The following is a 23065-nucleotide window of genomic DNA, read 5'->3' as shown; positions in this document are numbered from 1 at the left end:
AGAGAGGAGTGAGTGGTAGAGGAGAGAGAGAGTGATAGAGATAGGAGTGAGTGATAGAGAGTGATAGAGAGAGGAGTGAGTGGAGAGAGAGAGGGGGAGAGAGTGGAGTGAGTGGGTAGAGGAGAGAGTGGGTAGAGGAGTGAGTGGGTAGAGGAGTGAGTGGATAGAGGAGGAGGAGTGAGTGGGTAGAGGAGTGATAGAGGAGTGATAGAGTGAGTGAGTGGATAGAGGAGTGAGAGAGAGTGATAGAGGAGTGGGTAGAGAGAGAGAGGGGAGAGAGAGTGATAGAGTGAGAGAGAGAGAGTGATAGAGAGAGTGGGTAGAGAGTGATAGAGAGAGGAGTGATAGAGGAGTGAGTGGGGAAGAGAGAGAGAGAGGAGGGGGAGAGAGGAGTGAGTGAGTAGAGGAGGAGGAGTAGAGTGATAGAGAGAGGAGTGAGAGAGAGAGTGAGTGGGTAGAGGAGGAGGGAGAGAGAGTGAGAGAGAGATGAGTGATAGAGGAGTAGAGAGAGAGGGGAGAGAGAGAGAGGAGTGAGAGTGAGAGAGGAGTGATAGAGGAGTAGAGAGAGAGGGGGAGGGGAGAGAGTGGAGTGAGTGGGTAGAGGAGAGAGTGGGTGGGAGTGAGTGGGTAGAGGGTGAGTGGATAGAGGAGGAGGAGTGAGTGGGTGGAGTGATAGAGGAGTGATAGAGTGAGTGAGTGAGTGGATAGAGGAGTGAGAGAGAGTGATAGAGGAGTGGGTAGAGAGAGAGAGGGGGAGGGGAGAGAGAGAGTGATAGAGTGAGAGAGAGTGATAGAGAGAGTGATAGAGAGAGGAGTGATAGAGGAGTGAGTGGGTAGAGAGAGAGAGAGAGAGGGGGAGGGGAGAGAGAGAGGAGTGAGTGAGTAGAGGAGGAGGAGTAGAGTGATAGAGAGAGGAGTGATAGAGGAGTGAGTGGGTAGAGGAGGAGGGGAGAGAGAGTGATAGAGGAGTAGAGAGAGAGAGGGGAGAGAGAGGGGAGAGAGAGAGAGTGAGAGAGGAGTGATAGAGGAGTAGAGAGAGAGGGGAGAGAGAGAGAGGAGAGAGAGAGAGGAGTGAGAGAGGAGTGATAGAGGAGTGAGTGGAGAGAGAGAGAGGAGTGAGTGAAAGAGGAGTAGAGAGAGAGAGGAGTGAGAGTGAGAGAGGAGTGATAGAGGAGTAGAGAGAGAGGGAGAGAGAGAGAGGAGTGAGAGAGGAGTGATAGAGGAGTGAGTGGAGAGAGAGAGGAGTGAGTGAAAGAGGAGTGAGTGGAGAGAGGAGGAGGGTAGAGAGAGGAGTGATAGAGAGAGTGAGGAGTGGATAGAGAGAGGGGGAGGGGGGAGAGAGAGAGAGGAACATGGCGGCTATGAGGAGGAGCTGCGAGCGTAAGAGAACAGGCCCCAGGTTAGTTTTATATCTCTCTGTCTCTCTCTGTCTCTCTCTTTGTCTCTGTGTGTCTCTCTGTGTCTCTCGCTGTGTCTCTCTGTGTCTCTCTTTGTGTCTCTGTCTCCCTTTGTCTGTCTCTGTGTCTCTCTCTGTGTCTCTCTCTGTGTCTCTTTGTCTCTCTGTCTCTGTGTGTGTGTGTCTGTGTGTCTCTCTCTCTGTCTCTGTGTCTGTGTGTCTCTCTCTGTCTCTCTCTGTGTGTCTGTGTGTGTGTCTGTGTGTGTCTCTCTCTCTGTGTGTCTGTGTGTGTCTCTCTCTGTCTCTGTGTGTGTGTGTGTCTGTGTGTCTCTCTCTGTGGCTGTGTGTCTCTCTCTGTCTCTGTGTCTCTCTCTGTGTCTCTCTCTGTGTGTGTCTGTGTGTCTCTCTCTCTCTGTCTCTTTCTCTGTGTGTGTGTGTCTGTGTGTCTCTTTCTGTCTCTCTGTGTGTGTGTCTCTGTGTGTGTGTCTGTGTGTGTGTCTGTGTGTGTTACTGTGTGGGGAGCGGTAGTGTAGTGGTTAGCGCTACGCTGCGCTGTGAACCTGGCGACCCGGGTTCGATTCCCGCTCACGGTCAACACCAGTGACGATTATCTGAACCGGTCCCGGGCCTCCCCTAGGTCGACTCAGCCTCAAATGAGTACCTGGTGCGGTGTGTAAACATTGCCACTGGGGAGACAAAGGCGGTCGGGCGTGGTGCTGGCCACCCACCCCCTCGTGTACCGTTCCGGCCTTCATAGGTGCTCGCTAACAGCACTTGCCCCTACAGTCTGTTAAGGCTATATGGGGGATCTTTGTCTCTGTGTGCGTGTCTCTCTGTGTGCGTGTGTCTCTGTGTGAGTGTGTGTGTGTCTGTGTATCTGTGTGTGTGTCTGTGTGTGTGTCTGTGTGTGTGTCTGTGTGTGTCTGTGTTTGTGTGTGTCTGTGTGTGTCTGTGTGTGTCTGTGTGCGTGTGTGTGTGTCTGTGTGTGTGTGCGTGTCTGTGTGTTTGTGTGTGTGTCTGTGTGTGTGTGTCTGTGTGTGTGTCTGTGTGTCTGTGTGTGTGTCTGTGTGTGTGTGTCTGTGTGCGTGTGTGTCTGTGTGCGTGTGTGTCTGTGTGCGTGTGTGTCTGTGTGCGTGTGTGTCTGTGTGCGTGTGTGTCTGTGTGTGTGTGTCTGTGTGTGTGTCTGTGTGTGTGTTTGTGTGCGTGTGTCTGTGTGCGTGTGTCTTTGTGTGTGTCTCTGTGGTGCCGGACGGCAACTCTGTCGTGGACAGTGCTGTGGGGGAGAGGCCCAACTGAGATTGGCTCCTCCCCTCAAGGCGTCTGTGACCACCACAGGGGCTAAACGGGGGCTCTGGATGGGTGCGAGGGGCTGGTAACCCCTCCACCTTCAAGTAATTAGCCACCAAACCACGAGTAAAAAATTTGATTAAGCTTGTGCCGGAGGCCCCGGGGGGACAGGCGTCTATGACGTCTCCTGGCCAAACCCCTTTTGGCGGAGCCGGGAGAATGGATCTCTACCCTCGGGGCTCCTCCAGAAACAACGAAAAGCCACTTCGTGTGGCCACGTGGAATGTTCGAACGCTCACTGCGGAGGAGAGGCTGCCACTCCTCTGTCGGGAGCTGGACCGGTACCGTCTGGATCTCTGTGGCATTCAGGAGGGTCCAGTAAACCGGTTCTGGCTCCTGCCACCATGAGGGGTGGACAGTCCTCTACTCGGGGCAGCAGACTGCCAAATAACAGGGAGTGGCACATCTTCTGAACAAAAGAATGAAGGGGGCGTGGGAGCGTGGCGGTGAGGTGTGGGAAGCTGTAAGCCCCAGGCTACTTTGGGCTCGCCTTCCCATCAACCGGAGGCGAGGAGTGGTGGTCGTGGTTACTTATGCCCCCACTGAAGACGACCATCCGTGGAGGGATGCAGGCAAAGCCGATGAGTCACATGCCTTCTATGAGCTCCTGTCACAGGTGCTGGCTAAAGTGGCCCCTCGGGATAGAGTCATCTTGTTGGGTGACTTCAATGTCCGAGTTGGTTATGATGCTGGCACCTGGTCTGGAGTGATTGGAAGGCATGGGCCTTTCAATCACAATGGTAGGAGGCTGCTAGATTTTTGTGCAGCCAATGGGCTTGTAATTACCAACACGCTGTTCTGGCATCGGCGCATCCACACAACATCATGGATGCATGCCGGGTCCAAGCAAGAACATCTGCTGGACTACATAGTGACGGACCAGCGAATGCGAGCCCATGTCCTTGACATCAGGACCTACCATGGAGCTGATCTGTCCACTGACCATCGACTTGTCAGCTGTAAGATGCTCCTGACGTTCTTCCACTCCGGTGGTGGGTGTACACCCAGGACCCCATTCAAACCCACAGTGGCCTGGTCTCAGCTAGCTTGCAGCTGGGGTTGGCATCGTCCCCCACTCCTCCTGATGTCGAGGGTAAATGGGCGAGGTTTAGGACTGTGGTTCATGCAGCTGCAATGGCTGCATTGGGTACACGGTCCAGACCTCCCCAGAGACCCTGGCTGACAGAGGAGGTGTTCAGGCTGGCTGAGAAAAAGCGACAGGCCCACTGTCATCGGCTACAGAATCCCACGTCAGAGAATGAGGAGGCTTATCGCAGCCTTCGCTCCGAGGTTCGGAGAGCCGTGAGGCGCTGCAAGGATGGGTGGTGGTCGCGGGTTTGCCGAGGAGATGGAGTCTACCTCAGTCACCCGCGATCACAAATCACTCCTTAACCCCATAAAAAAAGTAACCTGCAGCACCACACCTATAACCATCCTTAAGGGAAAGAACGGTGATCCAATCTCTGACCCCCAGGAACAGGTTTGCAGTTTTTCTGAGCATTTCTGTGAGGTCCTGGGAGGGGAAATCCCTCAGCCTTGAAAATGTCGTGGCACAAAGTGAGGATGACACTGCTGAGGCTGCGGTGCCTCAAATATTGGCAGAAGTAGTCACCCCCTGTGAGTGGCTGGCTGAGGTACCATCTGTTGAGGAAGTACTGAGGGCGATCCGGAGTCTGAGACCAGGAAAGGCAGCGGGCAGAGATGATCTCCCAAGCGAAATGCTGAGGGAGGGTGGCATTTGTGCACAGACTGCCCTATATGACATCATAACAACGGTCTGGACCACTGGACGGGTTCCGCAGGATTGGAAGGATGCCCTGGTGGTCCCCCTTTTTAAGAAGGGGGACCGCACAGACTGTAACAACTACAGGGGCATCTCACTCAACAGTGTGCCCGGAAAGGTCCTGGCAAGGATTATTCAACATCGCCTTGCCAGGCACGCTGAGGAGAGGCTTGCGGAGTCCCAATGCGGTTTCAGGAAAGGGCGGTCCTGCACAGATGCCATATTTTCTGTCTGTCTGCTACAGCAGAGGTGTAGGGAATTCCAACAAGACCTACATCCCTGCTTTATTGACCTGGTCAAGGCCTATGATACCATCAGTAGGCCTGGGCTCTGGGTTGTTCTTCGTGCTTTCGGAGTCCCTGACCCTCTGCTCACGATCATTAAGGACCTTCATGATGGTGAGCGGGCCCGGGTAAAACTACGTGGCCGGGAGTCGGAGCCATTCCCTTTTCACCTTGGGGTGCGACAGGGATGTCCTCTGGCTCCCGCATGATTTAACGCCCACTTCGACCGCGTAGTTCGGGACGTTATTCCACGGCTGCTGGTTGTGTCTGTGTAGCAAATGAGAGCTCTCTATCCCGTGCAGAAGTGAGACGTCCAGATTCAAGGTCTCTCTTTCGATAGGACGATGACACTTTTTGGCACGAACGAAGCTTCAGACGGCATGAGACGTTGTTTTGCCAAGTGATTGAGCTCAGAAATGCCTCCTCTTATTGTAACATCGAGGGATTTAACTCGCCTGCCCAGCCACACACACACACGTACACACACGCACGTACATACACGCACGCACATACGTACACACACGTACGTACATACATACATACGCACACACATACACATGTACGTACATACACACACACACGTACATACACACACATACACACGTACGTACACACACGCACACACATACATACCACACATACATACACACACGTGTACACACACATACATGTGTACATACATGTGTGTGTACATACACATGTATGTGTATGTACACAGCACCACCACCACACCCAGCCGCCTTTGTCTCCCCCAGGTAGCCTCTAGCAGGAGCAAGTGCTGAGACAGACAAAGCTCCCCCTGGTAGCTTCTAGCAGGGCTGCAGGGGCAAGTGCCGGTTACAAGGACAAAGCTCCCCCAGGTGGCCCCTAGCAAGGCTGTAGGGGCAAGTGCTGAGACACAGACAAAGCTCCCCCAGGTAGCCTCTAGCAAGGCTGTAGGGGCAAGTGCTGAGACACAGACAAAGCTCCCCCAGGTAGCCTCTAGCAAGGCTGTAGGGGCAAGTGCCGGTTACAAGGACAAAGCTCCCCCAGGTAGCCTCTAGCAAGGCTGTAGGGGCAAGTGCTGAGACACAGACAAAGCTCCCCCAGGTAGCCTCTAGCAAGGCTGTAGGGGCAAGTGCTGAGACAAAGCTCCCCCAGGTAGCCTCTAGCAGGGCTGTAGGGGCAAGTGCTGTGTTAGTAGTGAGTAGCAGCAGCAGCGTCTATGAAGGCTACCGGCACTGTGGCTATACACAGAGGGGGTGGGTGGCCAGCACCACGCCCGGCCGCCTTTGTCTCCCCCAGTGCTAGCGATGTTCACAACACCACCACCACTACCACTACACCACCATCACCACCACCACTACACCACCATCACTACACCACCACTACCACTACACCACCACTACCACTACACCACCACTACACCACCATCACTACACCACCATCGCTACACCACCACTACCACCACCACTACACCAACATCACTACACCACTACACCACCACTACACCACCACCACTACACCACCACCACTACCACCATCACTACACCCTTACGGCTGCACTGTGGCACTCATGTTGAGGCTGAGTCGACCTAGGGGAGGCCCAGATGTACCAGGTTTGGATAGTCATCATCGTGGCCGTGGTCTATCCACTGCTCGATTGACGATCAATGTGGTGGTGCTGTAGTGGTGGTAGTGTAGTGGTGGTGGTGTAGTAGTGGTGGTGTAGTGGTGGTGGTGTAGTGGTGGTGGTGTAGTGGTGGTGGTGTAGTGGTGGTGGTGTGGTGGTGGTGTAGTAGTGGTGGTGTAGTGGTGGTAGTGTAGTGGTGGTGGTGTAGTAGTGGTGGTGTAGTGGTGGTGGTGTAGTGGTGGTGGTGTAGTGGTGGTGGTGTAGTGGTGGTGGTGTAGTGGTGGTAGTGTAGTGGTGGTGTAGTAGTGGTGGTGGTGTGGTGGTGTAGTGGTAGTGGTGGTGGTGTAGTGGTAGTGGTGGTGGTGTAGTGGTGGTGGTGTAGTGGTGGTGGTGCAGTGGTGGTGTAGTGATGGTGGTGTAGTGGTAGTGGTGTAGTGGTGGTAGTGTAGTGGTGGTGGTGTAGTAGTGGTGGTGGTGGTGTAGTGGTGGTGGTGTAGTGGTGGTGGTGTAGTGGTGGTGGTGGTGGTAGTGGTGGTGGTGTAGTGGTGGTGTAGTGGTGGTGGTGATGGTGTAGTAGTGGTGGTGTAGTGGTGGAGTGGTGGTGAAGTGGTGGTGTAGTGGTGGTGGTGTAGTGGTGGTGGTGGTGTAGTGGTGGTGGTGTAGTAGTGGTGGTGTAGTGGTGTAGTGGTGGTGGTGTAGTAGTGGTGGTGGTGTAGTAGTGGTGGTGGTGTAGCGGTGGTGGTGTAGCGGTGGTGGTGTAGTGGTGGTGGTGTAGTGGTGGTGGTGTAGTGGTGGTAGTGTAGTGGTGGTGTAGTGGTGGTTGTGTAGTAGTGGTGGTGTAGTGGTGGTGGTGTAGTAGTGGTGGTGTAGTGGTGGTGTAGTGGTGGTGGTCGTCCACTGCTGGATGATGCTTGGGTGAGTGGGGTGGCTAGGAGATGTTTACTACCTCGCCTGGTCTACAGGAGGTCGTGGGTTCGATCCCGGACCCTGACACCACGGTGGCTATGAGATGTTAACTACCTCGCCTGGTACACAGGAGGTCGTGGGTTCGATCCCGGACCCTGACACCACGGTGGCTAGGAGATGTTAACTACCTCGCCTGGTACGCAGGAGGTCGTGGGTTCGATCCCGGACCCTGACAACACAGTGGCTAGGAGATGTTAACTACCTCGCCTGGTACACAGGAGGTCGTGGGTTCGATCCCGGACGCTGACACCACGGTGGCTAGGAGATGTTAACTACCTCGCCTGGTACACAGGAGGTCGTGACGCCTGCTGCTGCTGTCTGCGTCTCTCTCCCCGTGGTGGTGGTGGTGTAGCGGTGTTGGTGATGTAGTGGTGGTGTAGTGGTGGTGGTGGTGGTGTAGTGGTGGTGTAGTGGTGGTGGTGTAGTGGTGGTGTAGTAGTGGTGGTGTAGTGGTGGTGGTGTAGCGGTGGTGGTGGTGTAGCGGTGTTGGTGGTGTAGTGGTGGTGTAGCGGTGGTGGTGGTCTAGTGGTGGTGGTGGTGTAGTGATGGTGGTGGTGTAGCGGTGGTGGTGGTGTAGCGGTGGTGGTGGTTTAGCGATGGTGGTGGTGTAGTGGTGGTGGTGGTGTAATAGTGGTGGTGGTGTAGTGGTGGTGGTGTAGTGGTGGTGATGATGGTGGTGGTGGTGGTGTAGTGGCGTAGTAGTGGTGGTGGTGGTGGTGGCCACCCACCCCCTCTCTGAGTGTAGCCACAGTGCCGGTAGCCTTCATAGACGCTGCTGCTGCTGCTACTCGCTACTAACACAGCACTTGCCCCTACAGCAGCTCTGCTAGAGGCTACCTGGGGGATCTTTGCCTCGCGTCCGAGTGTGTGCATGGTGCTTGTACTGTCAACCGTTGTTATGTTTTTTACTAATTTTTTTGCTGAATTCTTTCCCCAGCAGGCCCAGCGAGATGGCGGCGCTGGCTCCGGAATCGGCTTCGCCGAGATCGCCGTCGAGATCGCCGCGGCCGGCCGGAGCCCCGGGCGTCTCGGCCAGCGCCGGTGGCGACGCCGGCAATGGGGACAGACCGGCGATGGGCGGCGGCGGTGGCGGTGGCGGCCGGCAACTAACCCCCACCACCACCACCACCACCACGGTGGACACCACCACCACAGACACCACCGTGGACACCACCACTACAGACACCACCACCACCGTGGACACCACCACCACCACCACCGTGGACAGCACAGTAACCACCGCGGCGGCGGCACCGGCGGCCGCCGCCGGTGCCGCCGGTGCCGCCGGCGTCGGCGGTGCCGGTGGCACCGGTCGTCAGCCTCCCGCCGTGGAGCCGACGAGAAGCAGCCTCCGGCAGAAGATGCGGAGAGCCGCGGCGATGGAGAGGAGAGCACGGGCCGGGGTGGAGCCTCCGACACCGCCACCACCACCACCGGCACCACCGGCACCACCGGCACCACCACCGGCACCGCCGCCGGCACCGTCGGCACGGCCGGCACCGCCGCCGGCAACGCCGAAGGTCGTCGGTGGTGGTGCCGGTGGTGGTGCCGGTGGTGAGAAGGAGGAGGTGAAAAGCGGTGGTGGTGGTGGTGGTGGTGTTGTTAAGGAGGAAGACGGTGGTGGTGGTGGTGGTGGCGGTGGTGGTGGTGGTGGTGGTGGCGGTGGTGGTGGCGGTGGTGGTGGTGGTGGTGGCGGTGCAGCAGCGGTCTCGGTGAAGAGGGTCGCATCGGCACAAGCAGAACGCAGACAGACACAGCTGCAGAGGTGGGTGGGTGGTGGGTGAGTGGGTGGGTGGATGGGTGAGTGAGTGAGTGGGTGGTTGGGTGGGTGGTGTGTGAGTGAGTGGGTGGGTGGGTGGGTGAGTGAGTGAGTGAGTGGGTGGTGGGTGAGTGAGTGAGTGGGTGGTGGGTGAGTGAGTGGGTGGGTGGGTGAGTGAGTGGGTGGGTGGGTGAGTGAGCGGGTGGGTGGTTGAGCGGGTGGGTGGGTGAGCGAGTGGGTGGGTGAGTGAGCGAGTGGGTGAGTGAGTGGGCGGGTGAGTGAGTGGGTGGGCGGGTGAGTGAGTGGGTGGGCGGGTGAGTGAGTGGGTGGGTGGGTGAGTGAGTGGGTGAGTGAGTGGGTGAGTGAGTGGGTGGGTGAGTGAGTGGGTGAGTGAGTGAGTGAGTGGGTGAGTGAGTGAGTGAGTGGGTGAGTGAGTGAGTGGGTGGGTGACTGGATGAGTGAGTGGGTGGTTGAGTGAGTGAGTAACCAATTCTCTCCTGCGTTGTGTTCCATCACCACCACCACCGTCATCGTCACCACTGCCGTCACCACCACCGTCACCACCACCGTCACCAGGAGCCTGCGTTGTGAGCTGTGCCGCTTCTCCACTCGTGACCCACGACTCTTCCTGCGGCACGTCCAGCGGCACAACGAAGTCCACTACCCCTGTGGACACTGTGAACACGCCAGCATCACCAAGGGCGACTTACAGCGTCACCTCATCACCCACACGGGCACATTCCCCTTCAAGGTGACTACCACTCAGTCACTCAGTCACTCACTCAGTCACTCAGTCACTCACTCAGTCAGTCAGTCACTCAGTCACTCACTCACTCAGTCACTCACTCAGTCAGTCACTCAGTCAGTCACTCAGTCAGTCAGCCACTCACTCAGTCAGTCAGTCACTCACTCACTCAGTCACTCACTCAGTCACTCAGTCACTCACTCAGTCGCTCACTCAGTCAGTCATTCACTCACTCAGCCACTCACTCAGTCACTCACTCAGTCACTCACTCAGTCACTCAGTCACTCACTCAGTCACTCAGTCACTCACTCAGTCACTCAGTCACTCACTCAGTCACTCACTCAGTCACTCACTCAGTCGTTCACTCACTCAGTCAGTCATTCACTCACTCAGTCACTCACTCAGTCACTCACTCAGTCACTACCCCTGTGGGCACTGTGAACACGCCAGCATCACCAAGGGCGACTTACAGCGTCACCTCATCACCCACACGGGCACATTCCCCTTCAAGGTGACTACCACTCAGTCACTCACTCAGTCACTCAGTCACTCACTCAGTCACTCACTCAGTCACTCACTCACTCAGTCACTCACTCAGTCAGTCACTCAGTCAGTCACTCAGTCACTCAGTCACTCACTCAGTCACTCACTCACTCACTCATACACTCACTCAGTCACTCACTCAGTCACTCACTCACTCAGTCACCCACTCAGTCACTACCCCTGTGGGCACTGTGAACACGCCAGCATCACCAAGGGCGACTTACAGCGTCACCTCATCACCCACACGGGCACATTCCCCTTCAAGGTGACTACTCAGTCACTCACTCAGTCACTCAGTCACTCACTCAGTCACTCACTCAGTCACTCACTCACTCAGTCACTCACTCAGTCAGTCACTCAGTCAGTCACTCAGTCACTCACTCACTCAGTCACTCACTCAGTCACTCACTCAGTCACTACCCCTGTGGACACTGTGAACACGCCAGCATCACCAAGGGCGACTTACAGCGTCACCTCATCACCCACACGGGCACATTCCCCTTCAAGGTGACTACCACTCAGTCACTCACTCAGTCACTCAGTCATTCACTCAATCATTCACTCAGTCACTCACTCAGCCACTCAGTCACTCACTCAGTCAGTCACTCACTCAGTCACTCAGTCACTCACTCAGTCACTCAGTCACTCACTCAGTCACTCAGTCACTCACTCAGTCACTCACTCAGTCACTCAGTCAGTCACTCACTCAGTCACTCAGTCAGTCACCCACTCAGTCACTACCCCTGTGGACACTGTGAACACGCCAGCATCACCAAGGGCGACTTACAGCGTCACCTCATCACCCACACGGGCACATTCCCCTTCAAGGTGACTACCACTCAGTCACTCAGTCACTCACTCAGTCACTCAGTCACTCACTCAGCCGCTCAGTCACTCACTCAGTCACTCAGCCACTCAGTCAGTCACTCAGTCACTCACTCAGTCAGTCACTCACTCAGTCACTCAGTCAGTCACTCACTCACTCAGTCACTCACTCAGTCACTCAGTCAGTCACTCACTCAGTCACTACCCCTGTGGACACTGTGAACACGCCAGCATCACCAAGGGCGACTTACAGCGTCACCTCATCACCCACACGGGCACATTCCCCTTCAAGGTGACTACCACTCAGTCACTCAGTCACTCACTCAGTCACTCAGTCACTCACTCAGTCAGTCAGTCACTCAGTCACTCACTCACTCAGTCACTCACTCAGTCAGTCACTCAGTCAGTCACTCAGTCAGTCAGCCACTCACTCAGTCAGTCAGTCACTCACTCACTCAGTCACTCACTCAGTCACTCAGTCACTCACTCAGTCGCTCACTCAGTCAGTCATTCACTCACTCAGCCACTCACTCAGTCACTCACTCAGTCACTCACTCAGTCACTCAGTCACTCACTCAGTCACTCAGTCACTCACTCAGTCACTCAGTCACTCACTCAGTCACTCACTCAGTCACTCACTCAGTCGTTCACTCACTCAGTCAGTCATTCACTCACTCAGTCACTCACTCAGTCACTCACTCAGTCACTACCCCTGTGGGCACTGTGAACACGCCAGCATCACCAAGGGCGACTTACAGCGTCACCTCATCACCCACACGGGCACATTCCCCTTCAAGGTGACTACCACTCAGTCACTCACTCAGTCACTCAGTCACTCACTCAGTCACTCACTCAGTCACTCACTCACTCAGTCACTCACTCAGTCAGTCACTCAGTCAGTCACTCAGTCACTCAGTCACTCACTCAGTCACTCACTCACTCACTCATACACTCACTCAGTCACTCACTCAGTCACTCACTCACTCAGTCACCCACTCAGTCACTACCCCTGTGGGCACTGTGAACACGCCAGCATCACCAAGGGCGACTTACAGCGTCACCTCATCACCCACACGGGCACATTCCCCTTCAAGGTGACTACTCAGTCACTCACTCAGTCACTCAGTCACTCACTCAGTCACTCACTCAGTCACTCACTCACTCAGTCACTCACTCAGTCAGTCAGCCACTCACTCACTCAGTCACTCAGTCACTCACTCAGTCACTCACTCAGTCACTCACTCAGTCACTCAGTCACTCAGTCACTCACTCACTCACTCAGTCACTCACTCACTCAGTCACTCACTCAGTCACTCACTCAGTCACTCACTCAGTCACTCAGTCACTCACTCAGTCACTCAGTCACTCACTTAGTCACTCACTCAGTCACTCACTGAGTCATTCACTCACTCAGTCACTCACTCAGTCACTCAGTCACTCACTCAGTCACTCAACCAAGTCACTCAGTTACTCAGTCACTCACTTAGTCACTCACCAAGTCACTCAGTCACTCACTCAGTCACTCACCAAGTCACTCACTCAGTCACTCACGCAGTCACTCACTCAGTCACTCACTTAGTCACTCAGTCACTCACTCAGTCACTCACTCAGTCACTCACCAAGTCACTCACTCAGTCACTCAGTCACCCACTCAGTCACTCAACCAAGTCACTCAGTCACTCAGTCACTCACTTAGTCACTCAGTCACTCACTCAGTCACTCACTCACTCAGTCACTCAGTCACTCACTCAGTCACTCACTCACTCAGTCACTCAATCAGTCACTCAGTCACCCACTCAGTCACTCAACCAAGTCACTCAGTCACTCACCCAGTCACTCAGTCACCTCATCACCCACACAGTCACATTGCTCTTCAAGGTGACTCACTCAGTCACTTGCCAAGTCACTCGCCAAGTCACTCACTCACTCAGTCACTCACTCAGTCACTCACTCACTCACTCAGTCACCTCATCACCCACACAGGCACATTCCCACACTCTTTGCTTCTATTGGGTAAAGTCACGTAGGTGTAAAAAATAAAACAACAAATTCCCACGACGTTTTGGCCACAACACAAGCGGCCTTCATCAGGTGAAGGGACCGGACTGTCCAGAGGACAGCGTTGGAGTGAAGACAGTCCAGCCCAGGTCACGTCCTTTAAGCTGTGTGGGAGGAAACAAGAAAAACCCTTGACAAAGCAATTAGCATAACAATGATGTAGCATAACAATGATGTAGCATAACAATGATGTACTGGACCGGCACGGTGGGAGGGTGGGGGGAGGAGTTTACATAATGTTGGTGTGAAGGGAAATAAGTGGCTGTGAAAGTTTGGGATACCACTACCTGAAAAAATATACCGTACCATTGAAAATTAGTTTAATGTTTGGTTTGATTTAGAACTTTGTTCCAGTGATTGCTTAATTTGAAGCCATCCTCTCGGTTGAAATTGTGTCCGTGTTTGTTGATCTGAATTGCCTCGTGGATGAATCTCTGATGAAAACCCGTGGGTTTGCAGAGGACCTTGGTATCGGAGAAAATTATATCGTGATCACCCACAGCGTTGTAGCAGTGATCAGCCACGGCAGATGAATTCGTTCTGCCGTGTTTCAAATCTGATTTGTGCTCGCGAATTCGGTCAGAGACATGTCACTTTGTCTCCCCGATGTAGCAATCACCGCAGGTACAACTCAGTTTGTAAACCCCGGGGTACTGTAAGTCAGGAACGACATCCTTCACGGATGGGATCAGATCACGAATGTTGTGTACTGTATTGAACCGGACCAGGATCTTGTGTTTGTTTAGAATTTTGGAGATCTTTTTAGTAACGCCTGCTATATATGGTAGTGTGATGGTTTTGACCGGAGTATCAAGTGGTTGTTTCTGTATGGAGGGAGAAACAGCTTGGCGGATGGTACGGTCAGAGTATCTGTTTCTCTTGAGGGCCAGGTGTACGTGTTTTAATTCACTGGCCAGGTGGTGTTGGTCCGAAATGCAATGAGCCCTGTGGTATAACGTTTTGATGAGAGAATTCTTCTGAGCTGGGTGGTGTTGGTGGGAATCAGGTTTCAAGTAGGAATCTGTGTTGGGTGGGTTTCCTGTAGACAGAATGCCCCAGTGAGCCATCAGCTCTCCTCTCGAACAGAACATCCAAGAATGGCAGCTTGCCATCTTTCTCCACCTCCACGGTGAATTCGATGGCGGGTTGTCCGGAATTGATGTGGTGTAGGAAAAGGTTCAGAGCCGGGAGGCCACGTGGCCAAATGACGGAAGTGTCGTCCACATATCTCTTCCACAGGGAAGGTCTGAGGGTGGAAGTCTGGATGGCGTCCCGATTCAAATTTCCCCGTGAAAACATTGGCCATCGCTGGTGACAAGGGGAGAACCCATGGGGGCAACCCTCATTTTGTTTGTAGAAGGTGCCATTCCAAGTGAAGTGAATATTGTTGACGCAGTGCCTAACCAGCGCAGGTGTGTCGGGGTCTAGTCCATGCTGGACCAAATTTTCAATGATTTCAATGGTGTCAGGTACCGGGAACTCGGTGAACAGGGAGACCACGTCGAAGCTGACAAGGATATTGTCAGGGGACAGTGCAACGTCCTTGACCATAGAGACCCATTGGGCTGAGTTGAGTGCTGCTGAGGCGGTCTTGCCAGCGAAAGGACGTGACCTGGGCTGGACTGTCTTCACTCCGACGCTGCCCTCTGGACAGTCCGGTCCCTTCACCTGATGAAGGCCACTTGTGTTGTGGCCGAAACGTCGTCGTGATTTTTGGTTGTTTTATTTATTTTTTACCTGCGTGGCGACTTTACCGAATAGAACCAAGGAGTGTGGATCCTTGCAGTCACGAAAGATTCAAATCTAGAAAGGCACATTGCCCTTCAAGGTGACTCTCACTCAGTCACTCGCCAAGTCACTCAGTCACTCACTCAGTCAGTCAGTCATTCACTCAGCCACTCACTCAGCCACTCAGCCATGATGGTGCTACTGCTGATGATGATGATGTTACTGCTGATGATGATGCTGCTACTGCTGATGATGATGCTACTACTACTGATGATGATACTACTACTACTGATGCTACTGCTGATGATGGTGCTACTGCTGATGATGATGCTACTGCTGATGATGATGCTACTACTGCTGCTGCTGATGATGATGATGCTACTGCTGCTGATGATGATGATGCTTCTACTACTACTGCTGCTGCTGATGATGATGATGCTACTACTACTACTGCTGTTGCTGATGATGATGCTCCTGCTGATGATGATGCTGCTACTGCTGCTGCTGATGATGATGCTACTACTACTGCTGCTGCTGATGATGATGCTACTACTGCTGATGATGATGCTACTACTACTGATGATGATGATGCTACTACTACTACTGCTGCTGCTGATGATGATGATGCTCCTGCTGATGATGATGATGCTACTACTACTGATGATGATGATGCTACTACTATTACTACTGCTGCTGATGATGATGATGCTCCTGCTGATGATGATGCTGCTACTGTTGCTGCTGATGATGATGATGCTACTACTACTGCTGCTGATGATGATGATGCTACTACTGCTGCTACTGCTGCTGCTGCTGATGATGGTGCTACTGCTGCTGCTGATGATGCTGCTACTACTACTGCTGCTGATGATGATGATGCTCCTGCTGATGATGATGCTGCTACTGCTGCTGATGATGATGATGCTACTACTACTGCTGCTGCTGATGATGATGCTCCTGCTGATGATGATGATGCTACTACTACTGCTGCTGATGATGATGATGCTACTACTGCTGCTGCTGCTGATGATGATGATGCTACTGCTGCTGCTGATGATGATGATGATGTTGCTACTACTACTGCTGCTCCTGCTGCTGATGATGATGCTCCTGCTGATGATGATGATGATGCTACTACTACTGCTGCTGCTGCTGATGATGCTACTACTACTACTGCTGCTGATGATGATGATGATGCTCCTGCTGATGATGATGCTCCTGCTGATGATGATGATGCTACTATTTGGTGGTGGCGCTGCGTGGTAGTGTGTGTACTGTGAGTACGGAGCGACACGCAAGGACTATGTGGTGAAGCACATGCGTGGAGTACACCGTCACATCTTCCACCAATCACACGAGCCCATCTTCACCGGTGAGAATCCCACGCTCGGCCAATCACACGCCCGCTCACTCACTCACCTACTTACTCACCCACTCACTCACTCACCCACTCACACACACACACACACCCACTCACACACTCACCCACCCACTCACCCACCCACTCACTCACCCACTCACCACCCACTCACACACTCACCCACTCACTCACCCACCCACTCACTCACACACTCACCCACCCACTCACCCACCCACTGATTCACCTACTCACCCACTCACTCACCCACCCACTCACTCACCCACTCACTCACTCACCCACTCACTCACCCACTCACTCACCCACTCACCCACTCACCCACTCACTCACCCACTCACTCACCCACCCACTCATCACTCACCCACCCACTCACCCACTCACTCACTCACCCACTCACCCACTCACCCACTCACTCACCCACTCACTCACCCACTCACCCACTCACCCACCCACTCACCCACTCACTCACTCACCCACTGGCTGTGTGAACCCCTCTGTGCACCACCCTCACCACCGCCCTCACCACCGCCCTCACCACCGCCCTCACCACCGCCCTCACCACCGCAGGCACGACCAGGAAGCGGAAGTGGTCCGACCTCCTCAAACAGGAGGAGTCCCGTTTGGCTGCCACCACCACCACCACCACCGCAGCATCATCATCAACAACAACAACAACAACGTCAACAACAACAACATCGCCATCAACGTCAACAACCTCGGCTACGGCTACGCTGGTGGCCGGCGGTGCCGCGGAATCTCCCACGGTCAGCACCTCCCTGCATCACCACCACCACCACCACGATCAGCAGCAGCAGCAGCAGCATCAGCAGCGTTACCATCGCAGGATAGCCAACGCCACCAATGCCACCAACGCCACCAACGCCACCAACGCCACCAACGCCACCAACGCCGCCATCGCCGCCATCGGCTCCAGCGGTGGCCTCCTCCCCGCGGCCTCCTCCTCCGTCACCACCTCTTCACCGCACCAGCAGCAGCAGCAACAGAATCAGAATCAGCAGCTGAATCAGCAGCAACAGAATCAGCAGCAGCAGCAGAATCAGCAGCTGAATCAGCAGCAGCAGCAGAATCAGCAGCTGAATCAGCAGCAGCAGCAGAATCATCAGCAGCAGCAGCAGAATCAGCAGACGCGGCTGCTGATCCCCGCCAACGTGACAGCGCAGGTGGTGGGTGTGAGCGTGGTCAACGGGCGTCAGCACGTGCTCATCAAGCTCCTGCCCCGGCCCTCGCCGGGAGCAGCCACCGCCGGCACCGCCGCCGGCACCACCGCCGGCACCAGCATCACCGCCGGCACCACCGCCGGCACCAGCATCACCGCCGGCACCGCCGGCACCGCCGCCGCTCCGTCAACGGGCGGTGCCGGCGCCGGTGGTGCCGGCGTGCGCAGCTTGAAAGCGATCGCCCCTCTGCCTCTCGCCGCCGGCTCCGGCGGCACCGGGAAGTCCGTGGCTTTACCGGGATCGTCGGCGGTGCCGGCGTCTCCAGCGGCGGCGGCGGCGGCCGCGAACGGCGGCGTCGGCAAAGAGCCGGCGCCCGGCGAGTCCGGCAGGAAGCAGCCGCGCCAACAGCGAGGCCGGAGGCCGCCGCGGACCGCGGCCGGAGGGCCCGCTTGGCGTCACCGCGACGAAGCCGACGGCAAAACGGCGACGCTCGGGAGCCGGCGGCGGCAGCAGCAGCGGCGGCAGCAGCAGCGCCGGCAGCGGCGAGGAGGAGGAGGAGGAGGAGGAGGAGGAGGAGGAGGAGGAGGAGGCGGAGGAGGAGGTGAAGGAGGAGGCGGAGGAGGAGGAGGAGGCGGAGGAGGAGGAGGAGGAGGGGCCAGCGACAGTGAGCACCGGCAGGAGGAGCAGATGCCGATGATCTCGTCGGTGTTTTCGTTGACCGACGGAGGTGACGGCGTCGGTGCCGCCGGACTTGCCGGTGACGTGCGGTGGAACGACGCCGGCGACGGTGACGGCGGCGACGGCGACGGCGGCCGTGCGTTGGCTTCACCGCAACAGCCGGCGCCGGCGGCCGCCATCGTCGGCGCCCTCCCCGCGCCCGGCTACTTCCTCGCCCGGCTGCCCGGCGCCACCGCCGTCGTGCCGGCGGCGGTGCGGCCGGGAGCCCCTCGACTCGCCGGTGCCCGGCAACAGCAGCAGCAGCAGCAGGCGATCTGCCTCCGCCCGGTAGTGCCGGGCGGAGGCGTTCGCCTCATGCCGGTGTTCCAGCTGCCGCGGCTGACGGCGCAGTCGGTTGGCCCCGGCCCCGGCGCGCTGGGAGTGGTGACGGCCTCCGCCGGGCAGCTGCCGACGGTGCCGGCCGCGGCCACGGCCGCGGCGTCGCCGGTGCCGCCCGGCACGGCCGCCGGTTTGCCGGTGCTGGTGGCGGGCGTGGGGCAGAGAGCGGTCGCCGGCACCGGCGCCGTGGTCCGGCCGGGCCGCGACGCGCCGCCGGTCCTGGCCATCCCCATCGGCGCCACCACGGAGCTGCTGCCGGACGGCCGCAAGGCCGTGCTGCTCCGCTGCGTCATCCAGCCGGGCGCCGGCAACGCTGGCACCGCCGCCGGCAACGCCGGCGGCGGTGCCGTTGCCGCGGCCGGCGGCGCTCCGCCGGGGCCCGGCGGCGGCGTCGGCGGCGGCGTCGGCACAGCCGTGCCGGGACTGCCGAGGAAGCTGGTGCTGAGGGTTCACTCGGCCGACCCCGTCAGGAGACCGGTGTCGCTGCTGCCGGCGCCACCGGCACCGCACGCCGCCGCCGGCGCCGGCGGTCGGAGGTTGGGCCGCCGCGCGGTCTTCCGGTGCAAGGGCACCGGCAATGCGCCACCGCCGACGCCGCCGCCGCCGGCAACGGCGGCAGCGGCGGCGGCGGCGGTGGCGCCGATGTTTCGCAAGCAGCAGCAGCAGCAGCAGCAGCAGCCCAAGCGTCCGCGGAAGCTGCCGCCGGCGGCGCCGGTAACTTCGTCGGCGGGCGCCCGCCGCCACGGCGACGACGCCGGGGACGACGCCGATCTCGCCTCCGCCGCCTCCTCATCCGCCTCCTCCTCCTCCTCCGCCTCCTCCTCATCGTCCTCCGCCGCCGCCTCCTCCGACCTGTGGCTGCCGTGGGTCCTCGGCACCAACGGCGGCTCGGTGTGGACCGCCCGCCGGCTGCGTCTGCGGGCGCAGGCCAGGGGCCAGCTGGTGAGCTGCCCGCGGCGGAACCAGCCGGTGGTGGTGGTGAACCACCCGGAGGCGGACGCCCCCGAGGTCACCAACCTGATGCGGACGGTGCGCCGGCACCGCGCCGGCGACGTCCTCAAGGTGGCCTTGTCCCGGCGCACCGCCGCCGCCATCGGCCGCGGCTCGCGAGGGGTTTGGGCGGCGGCCGGCGGAGGAGGCGGCGGAGGCGGTGGAGGCGGCGGAGGCGGAGGAGGCGGCGGAGGCGGTGGCGGAGGAGGCGGCGGAGGAGGCGGAGGGTCGGCGTGGGCGAGGCCGAGACCGCTGTGCCCGGTGAAGGAGCGGCACGTGCTCAAGATGCGGCTACGCAAGATGAGCCGGAACAGTTACCGGGTGGTGAATGGCGGCGGCGGCGGCAAGGGCGGCGGTGGAGGCGGTGGTGGTGGCGGCGGAGGCGGTGCAACGCGCCGATTCTCCTGCTGGTTCTGTGGGAGAGTGTTCGCCGCCCAGGACGAGTGGGTGGCTCACGGACAGAGGCACCTCGCGGAGGCCACCCGCGACTGGGTGACGCATCACCACCACAGAGACCCATAGACACCCCCCTTAGACACGCGCGCGCACGTAGACACCCCCTTAGACACACATACATAGACACACACACACACAGACACACACACAGACACACACACACACATAGATACCCCCTTAGACACACACACACACAGACACGAACTTAGACACACAGACACACACAGACACACACAGACACCCCCATAGACACACACACACACTCACACACAGACACACACAGACACACACACACACGTAGACACCCCCTTAGACACACACACACACACAGACACACACACACATAGACACCCCCTTAGACACACACACAGACACGAACTTAGACACACAGATACACACACAGACACACACACACACATAGACACCCCCCTTAGACACACGCACATAGACACCCCCTTAGACACACACATATAGACACACTCACAGACACACTCACAGACACACACACAGACACACACACGCATAGACACCCCCTTAGACACACACACAGACACCCCCTTAGACACACAGACACACACAGACACACACATAGACACCCACTTAGACACACTCACATAGACGCCCCCTTAGACACACTCACAGACACTCTCACAGACACACACACAGACACACACTAACACACACACTAACACACTAACACACACTCACAGACACACACACAGACACACACACACATAGACACCCCCTTAGACACACGCATAGACACCCCCTTAGAGACACTCATAGAGACACACAGACACACGCACAGACACACAGACACACACAGACACACACAGACACACGCACAGACACACGCACAGACACACACACAGACACACACACAGACACACACACAGACACACTTACAGACACTCTCACAGACACTCTCACAGACACACAGACACACACACAGACACACACACAGACACACACACAGACACTCTCACAGACACACACACAGACACACAGACACACACACAGACACACAGACACACACACAGACACACACACAGACACACACACAGACACACTTACAGACACTCTCACAGACACTCTCACAGACACACACACAGACACACACACAGACACACAGACACACACACAGACACACTTACAGACACTCTCACAGACACTCTCACATACACACACAGACACACTCACAGACACACACAGAGACCCATAGACTCATCACCACCACACAGAGACCCATAGACTCATCACACAGAGACCCATAGACTCACCACCACACAGAGACCCATAGACTCATCACCACCACACAGAGACCCATAGACTCACCACCACCACACAGAGACCCATAGACTCATCACCACCACACAGAGACCCATAGACTCATCACCACCACACAGAGACCCATAGACTCACCACCACCACACAGAGACCCATAGACTCATCACCACCACACAAGACCCATAGACTCATCACCACCACACAGAGACCCATAGACTCACCACCACCACCACACAGAGACCCATAGACTCATCACCACCACACAGAGACCCATAGACTCACCACCACCACCACACAGAGACCCATAGACTCATCACCACCACACAGAGACCCATAGACTCATCACCACCACACAGAGACCCATAGACTCATCACTACCACCACACAGAGACCCATAGACTCATCACCACCACCACACAGAGACCCATAGACTCACCACCACCACACAGAGACCCATAGACTCACCACCACCACCACACAGAGACCCATAGACTCACCACCACCACCACACAGAGACCCATAGACTCATCACCACCACACAGAGACCCATAGACTCACCACCACCACACAGAGACCCATAGACTCATCACCACTACACAGAGACCCATAGACTCACCACCACCACACAGAGACCCATAGACTCACCACCACCACACAGAGACCCATAGACTCATCACCACCACACAGAGACCCATAGACTCATCATCACCACACAGAGACCCATAGACTCACCACCACCACCACACAGAGACCCATAGACTCATCACCACCACACAGATTCTGTGGCGAGTTCATGTCGTGTTGTTATGAATGTAAATATACGATAGTGGTTTTGTAAGTCTCCCGTCGGCTCGGTTTGTACCCTTTCGCAGGACGGTGCTGGGATTGTAGAATATAACCAGAACACATCGTGATGAGTCTGTGGGTCTCTGTGTGGTGGTGGTGAGTCTATGGGTCTCTGTGTGGTGGTGGTGAGTCTATGGGTCTCTGTGTGGTGGTGGTGGTGATGAGTCTATGGGTCTCTGTGTGGTGGTGATGAGTCTATGGGTCTCTGTATAGTGGTGGTGGTGAGTCTATGGGTCTCTGTGGTGGTGGTGAGTCTATGGGTCTCTGTGTGGTGGTGGTGAGTCTATGGGTCTCTGTGTGGTGGTGATGAGTCTATGGGTCTCTGTATAGTGGTGGTGGTGAGTCTATGGGTCTCTGTGGTGGTGGTGAGTCTATGGGTCTCTGTGTGGTGGTGGTGAGTCTATGGGTCTCTGTGTGGTGGTGGTGAGTCTATGGGTCTCTGTGTTGTGGTGATGAGTCTATGGGTCTCTGTGTGGTGGTGGTGAGTCTATGGGTCTCTGTGTGGTGGTGATGAGTCTATGGGTCTCTGTGTGGTGGTAAGGTGCATTCAACACACTTTCATGTATAGTGTAGTGTATAGTGTAGTGTATAGTAGTATAGTGTATAGTAGTGTATAGTAGTGTAGTGTATAGTAATATAGTGTAGTGTATAGTAGTACAGTGTATAGTGTAGTGTGTAGTATAGTGTATAGTAGTGTAGTGTATGGTAATGTAGTGTATAGTAATGTAGTGTATAGTGTAGTGTATTGTAGTGTATAGTGTAGTGTATAGTAGTGTATAGTGTAGTGTAGTGTGTATAGTGTAGTGTATAGTGTAGTATATAGTGTAG

General features: G+C 56.2%; 1 protein-coding gene across 1 annotated transcript; it reads left to right on the top strand.

The window, feature by feature from the left end:
- The first annotated feature begins 859 nt into the window (after positions 1-859).
- LOC142907815 (uncharacterized) lies at positions 860-20170 on the top strand. Its single transcript, XM_076057626.1, has 7 exons — positions 860-1399; positions 8326-9153; positions 9724-12354; positions 16313-16418; positions 16992-19264; positions 19586-19771; positions 20087-20170. The coding sequence occupies exons 4-7, from the start codon at positions 16364-16366 to the stop codon at positions 20168-20170; spliced, it is 2598 nt and encodes an 865-aa protein (XP_075913741.1). The 5' UTR covers positions 860-1399; positions 8326-9153; positions 9724-12354; positions 16313-16363.
- The last annotated feature ends 2895 nt before the right edge of the window (positions 20171-23065 follow it).

This window comes from Petromyzon marinus, chromosome 83, assembly GCF_048934315.1.
Source record: "Petromyzon marinus isolate PM22_M1 ecotype Great Lakes invasive population chromosome 83, UKy_Petmar_22M1.pri1.0, whole genome shotgun sequence".
NCBI classification, from domain to species: Eukaryota; Metazoa; Chordata; class Hyperoartia; order Petromyzontiformes; family Petromyzontidae; genus Petromyzon; species Petromyzon marinus.
This window is presented reverse-complemented; position numbering and strand designations above follow the sequence as displayed.

What these genes read in the sequence shown, in the direction of transcription:
- LOC142907815 (XM_076057626.1), top strand. Translation starts at nt 16,364, where the DNA reads ATGCGTGGAGTACACCGTCACATCTTCCACCAATCACACGAGCCCATC. An exon ending in CGCCGACGCCGCCGCCGCCG is followed by an intron (nt 19,265 to 19,585) that starts GCAACGGCGGCA and finishes CTGCGGGCGCAG; the next exon opens with GCCAGGGGCCAGCTGGTGAG. An exon ending in TCGGCCGCGGCTCGCGAGGG is followed by an intron (nt 19,772 to 20,086) that starts GTTTGGGCGGCG and finishes TTCGCCGCCCAG; the next exon opens with GACGAGTGGGTGGCTCACGG.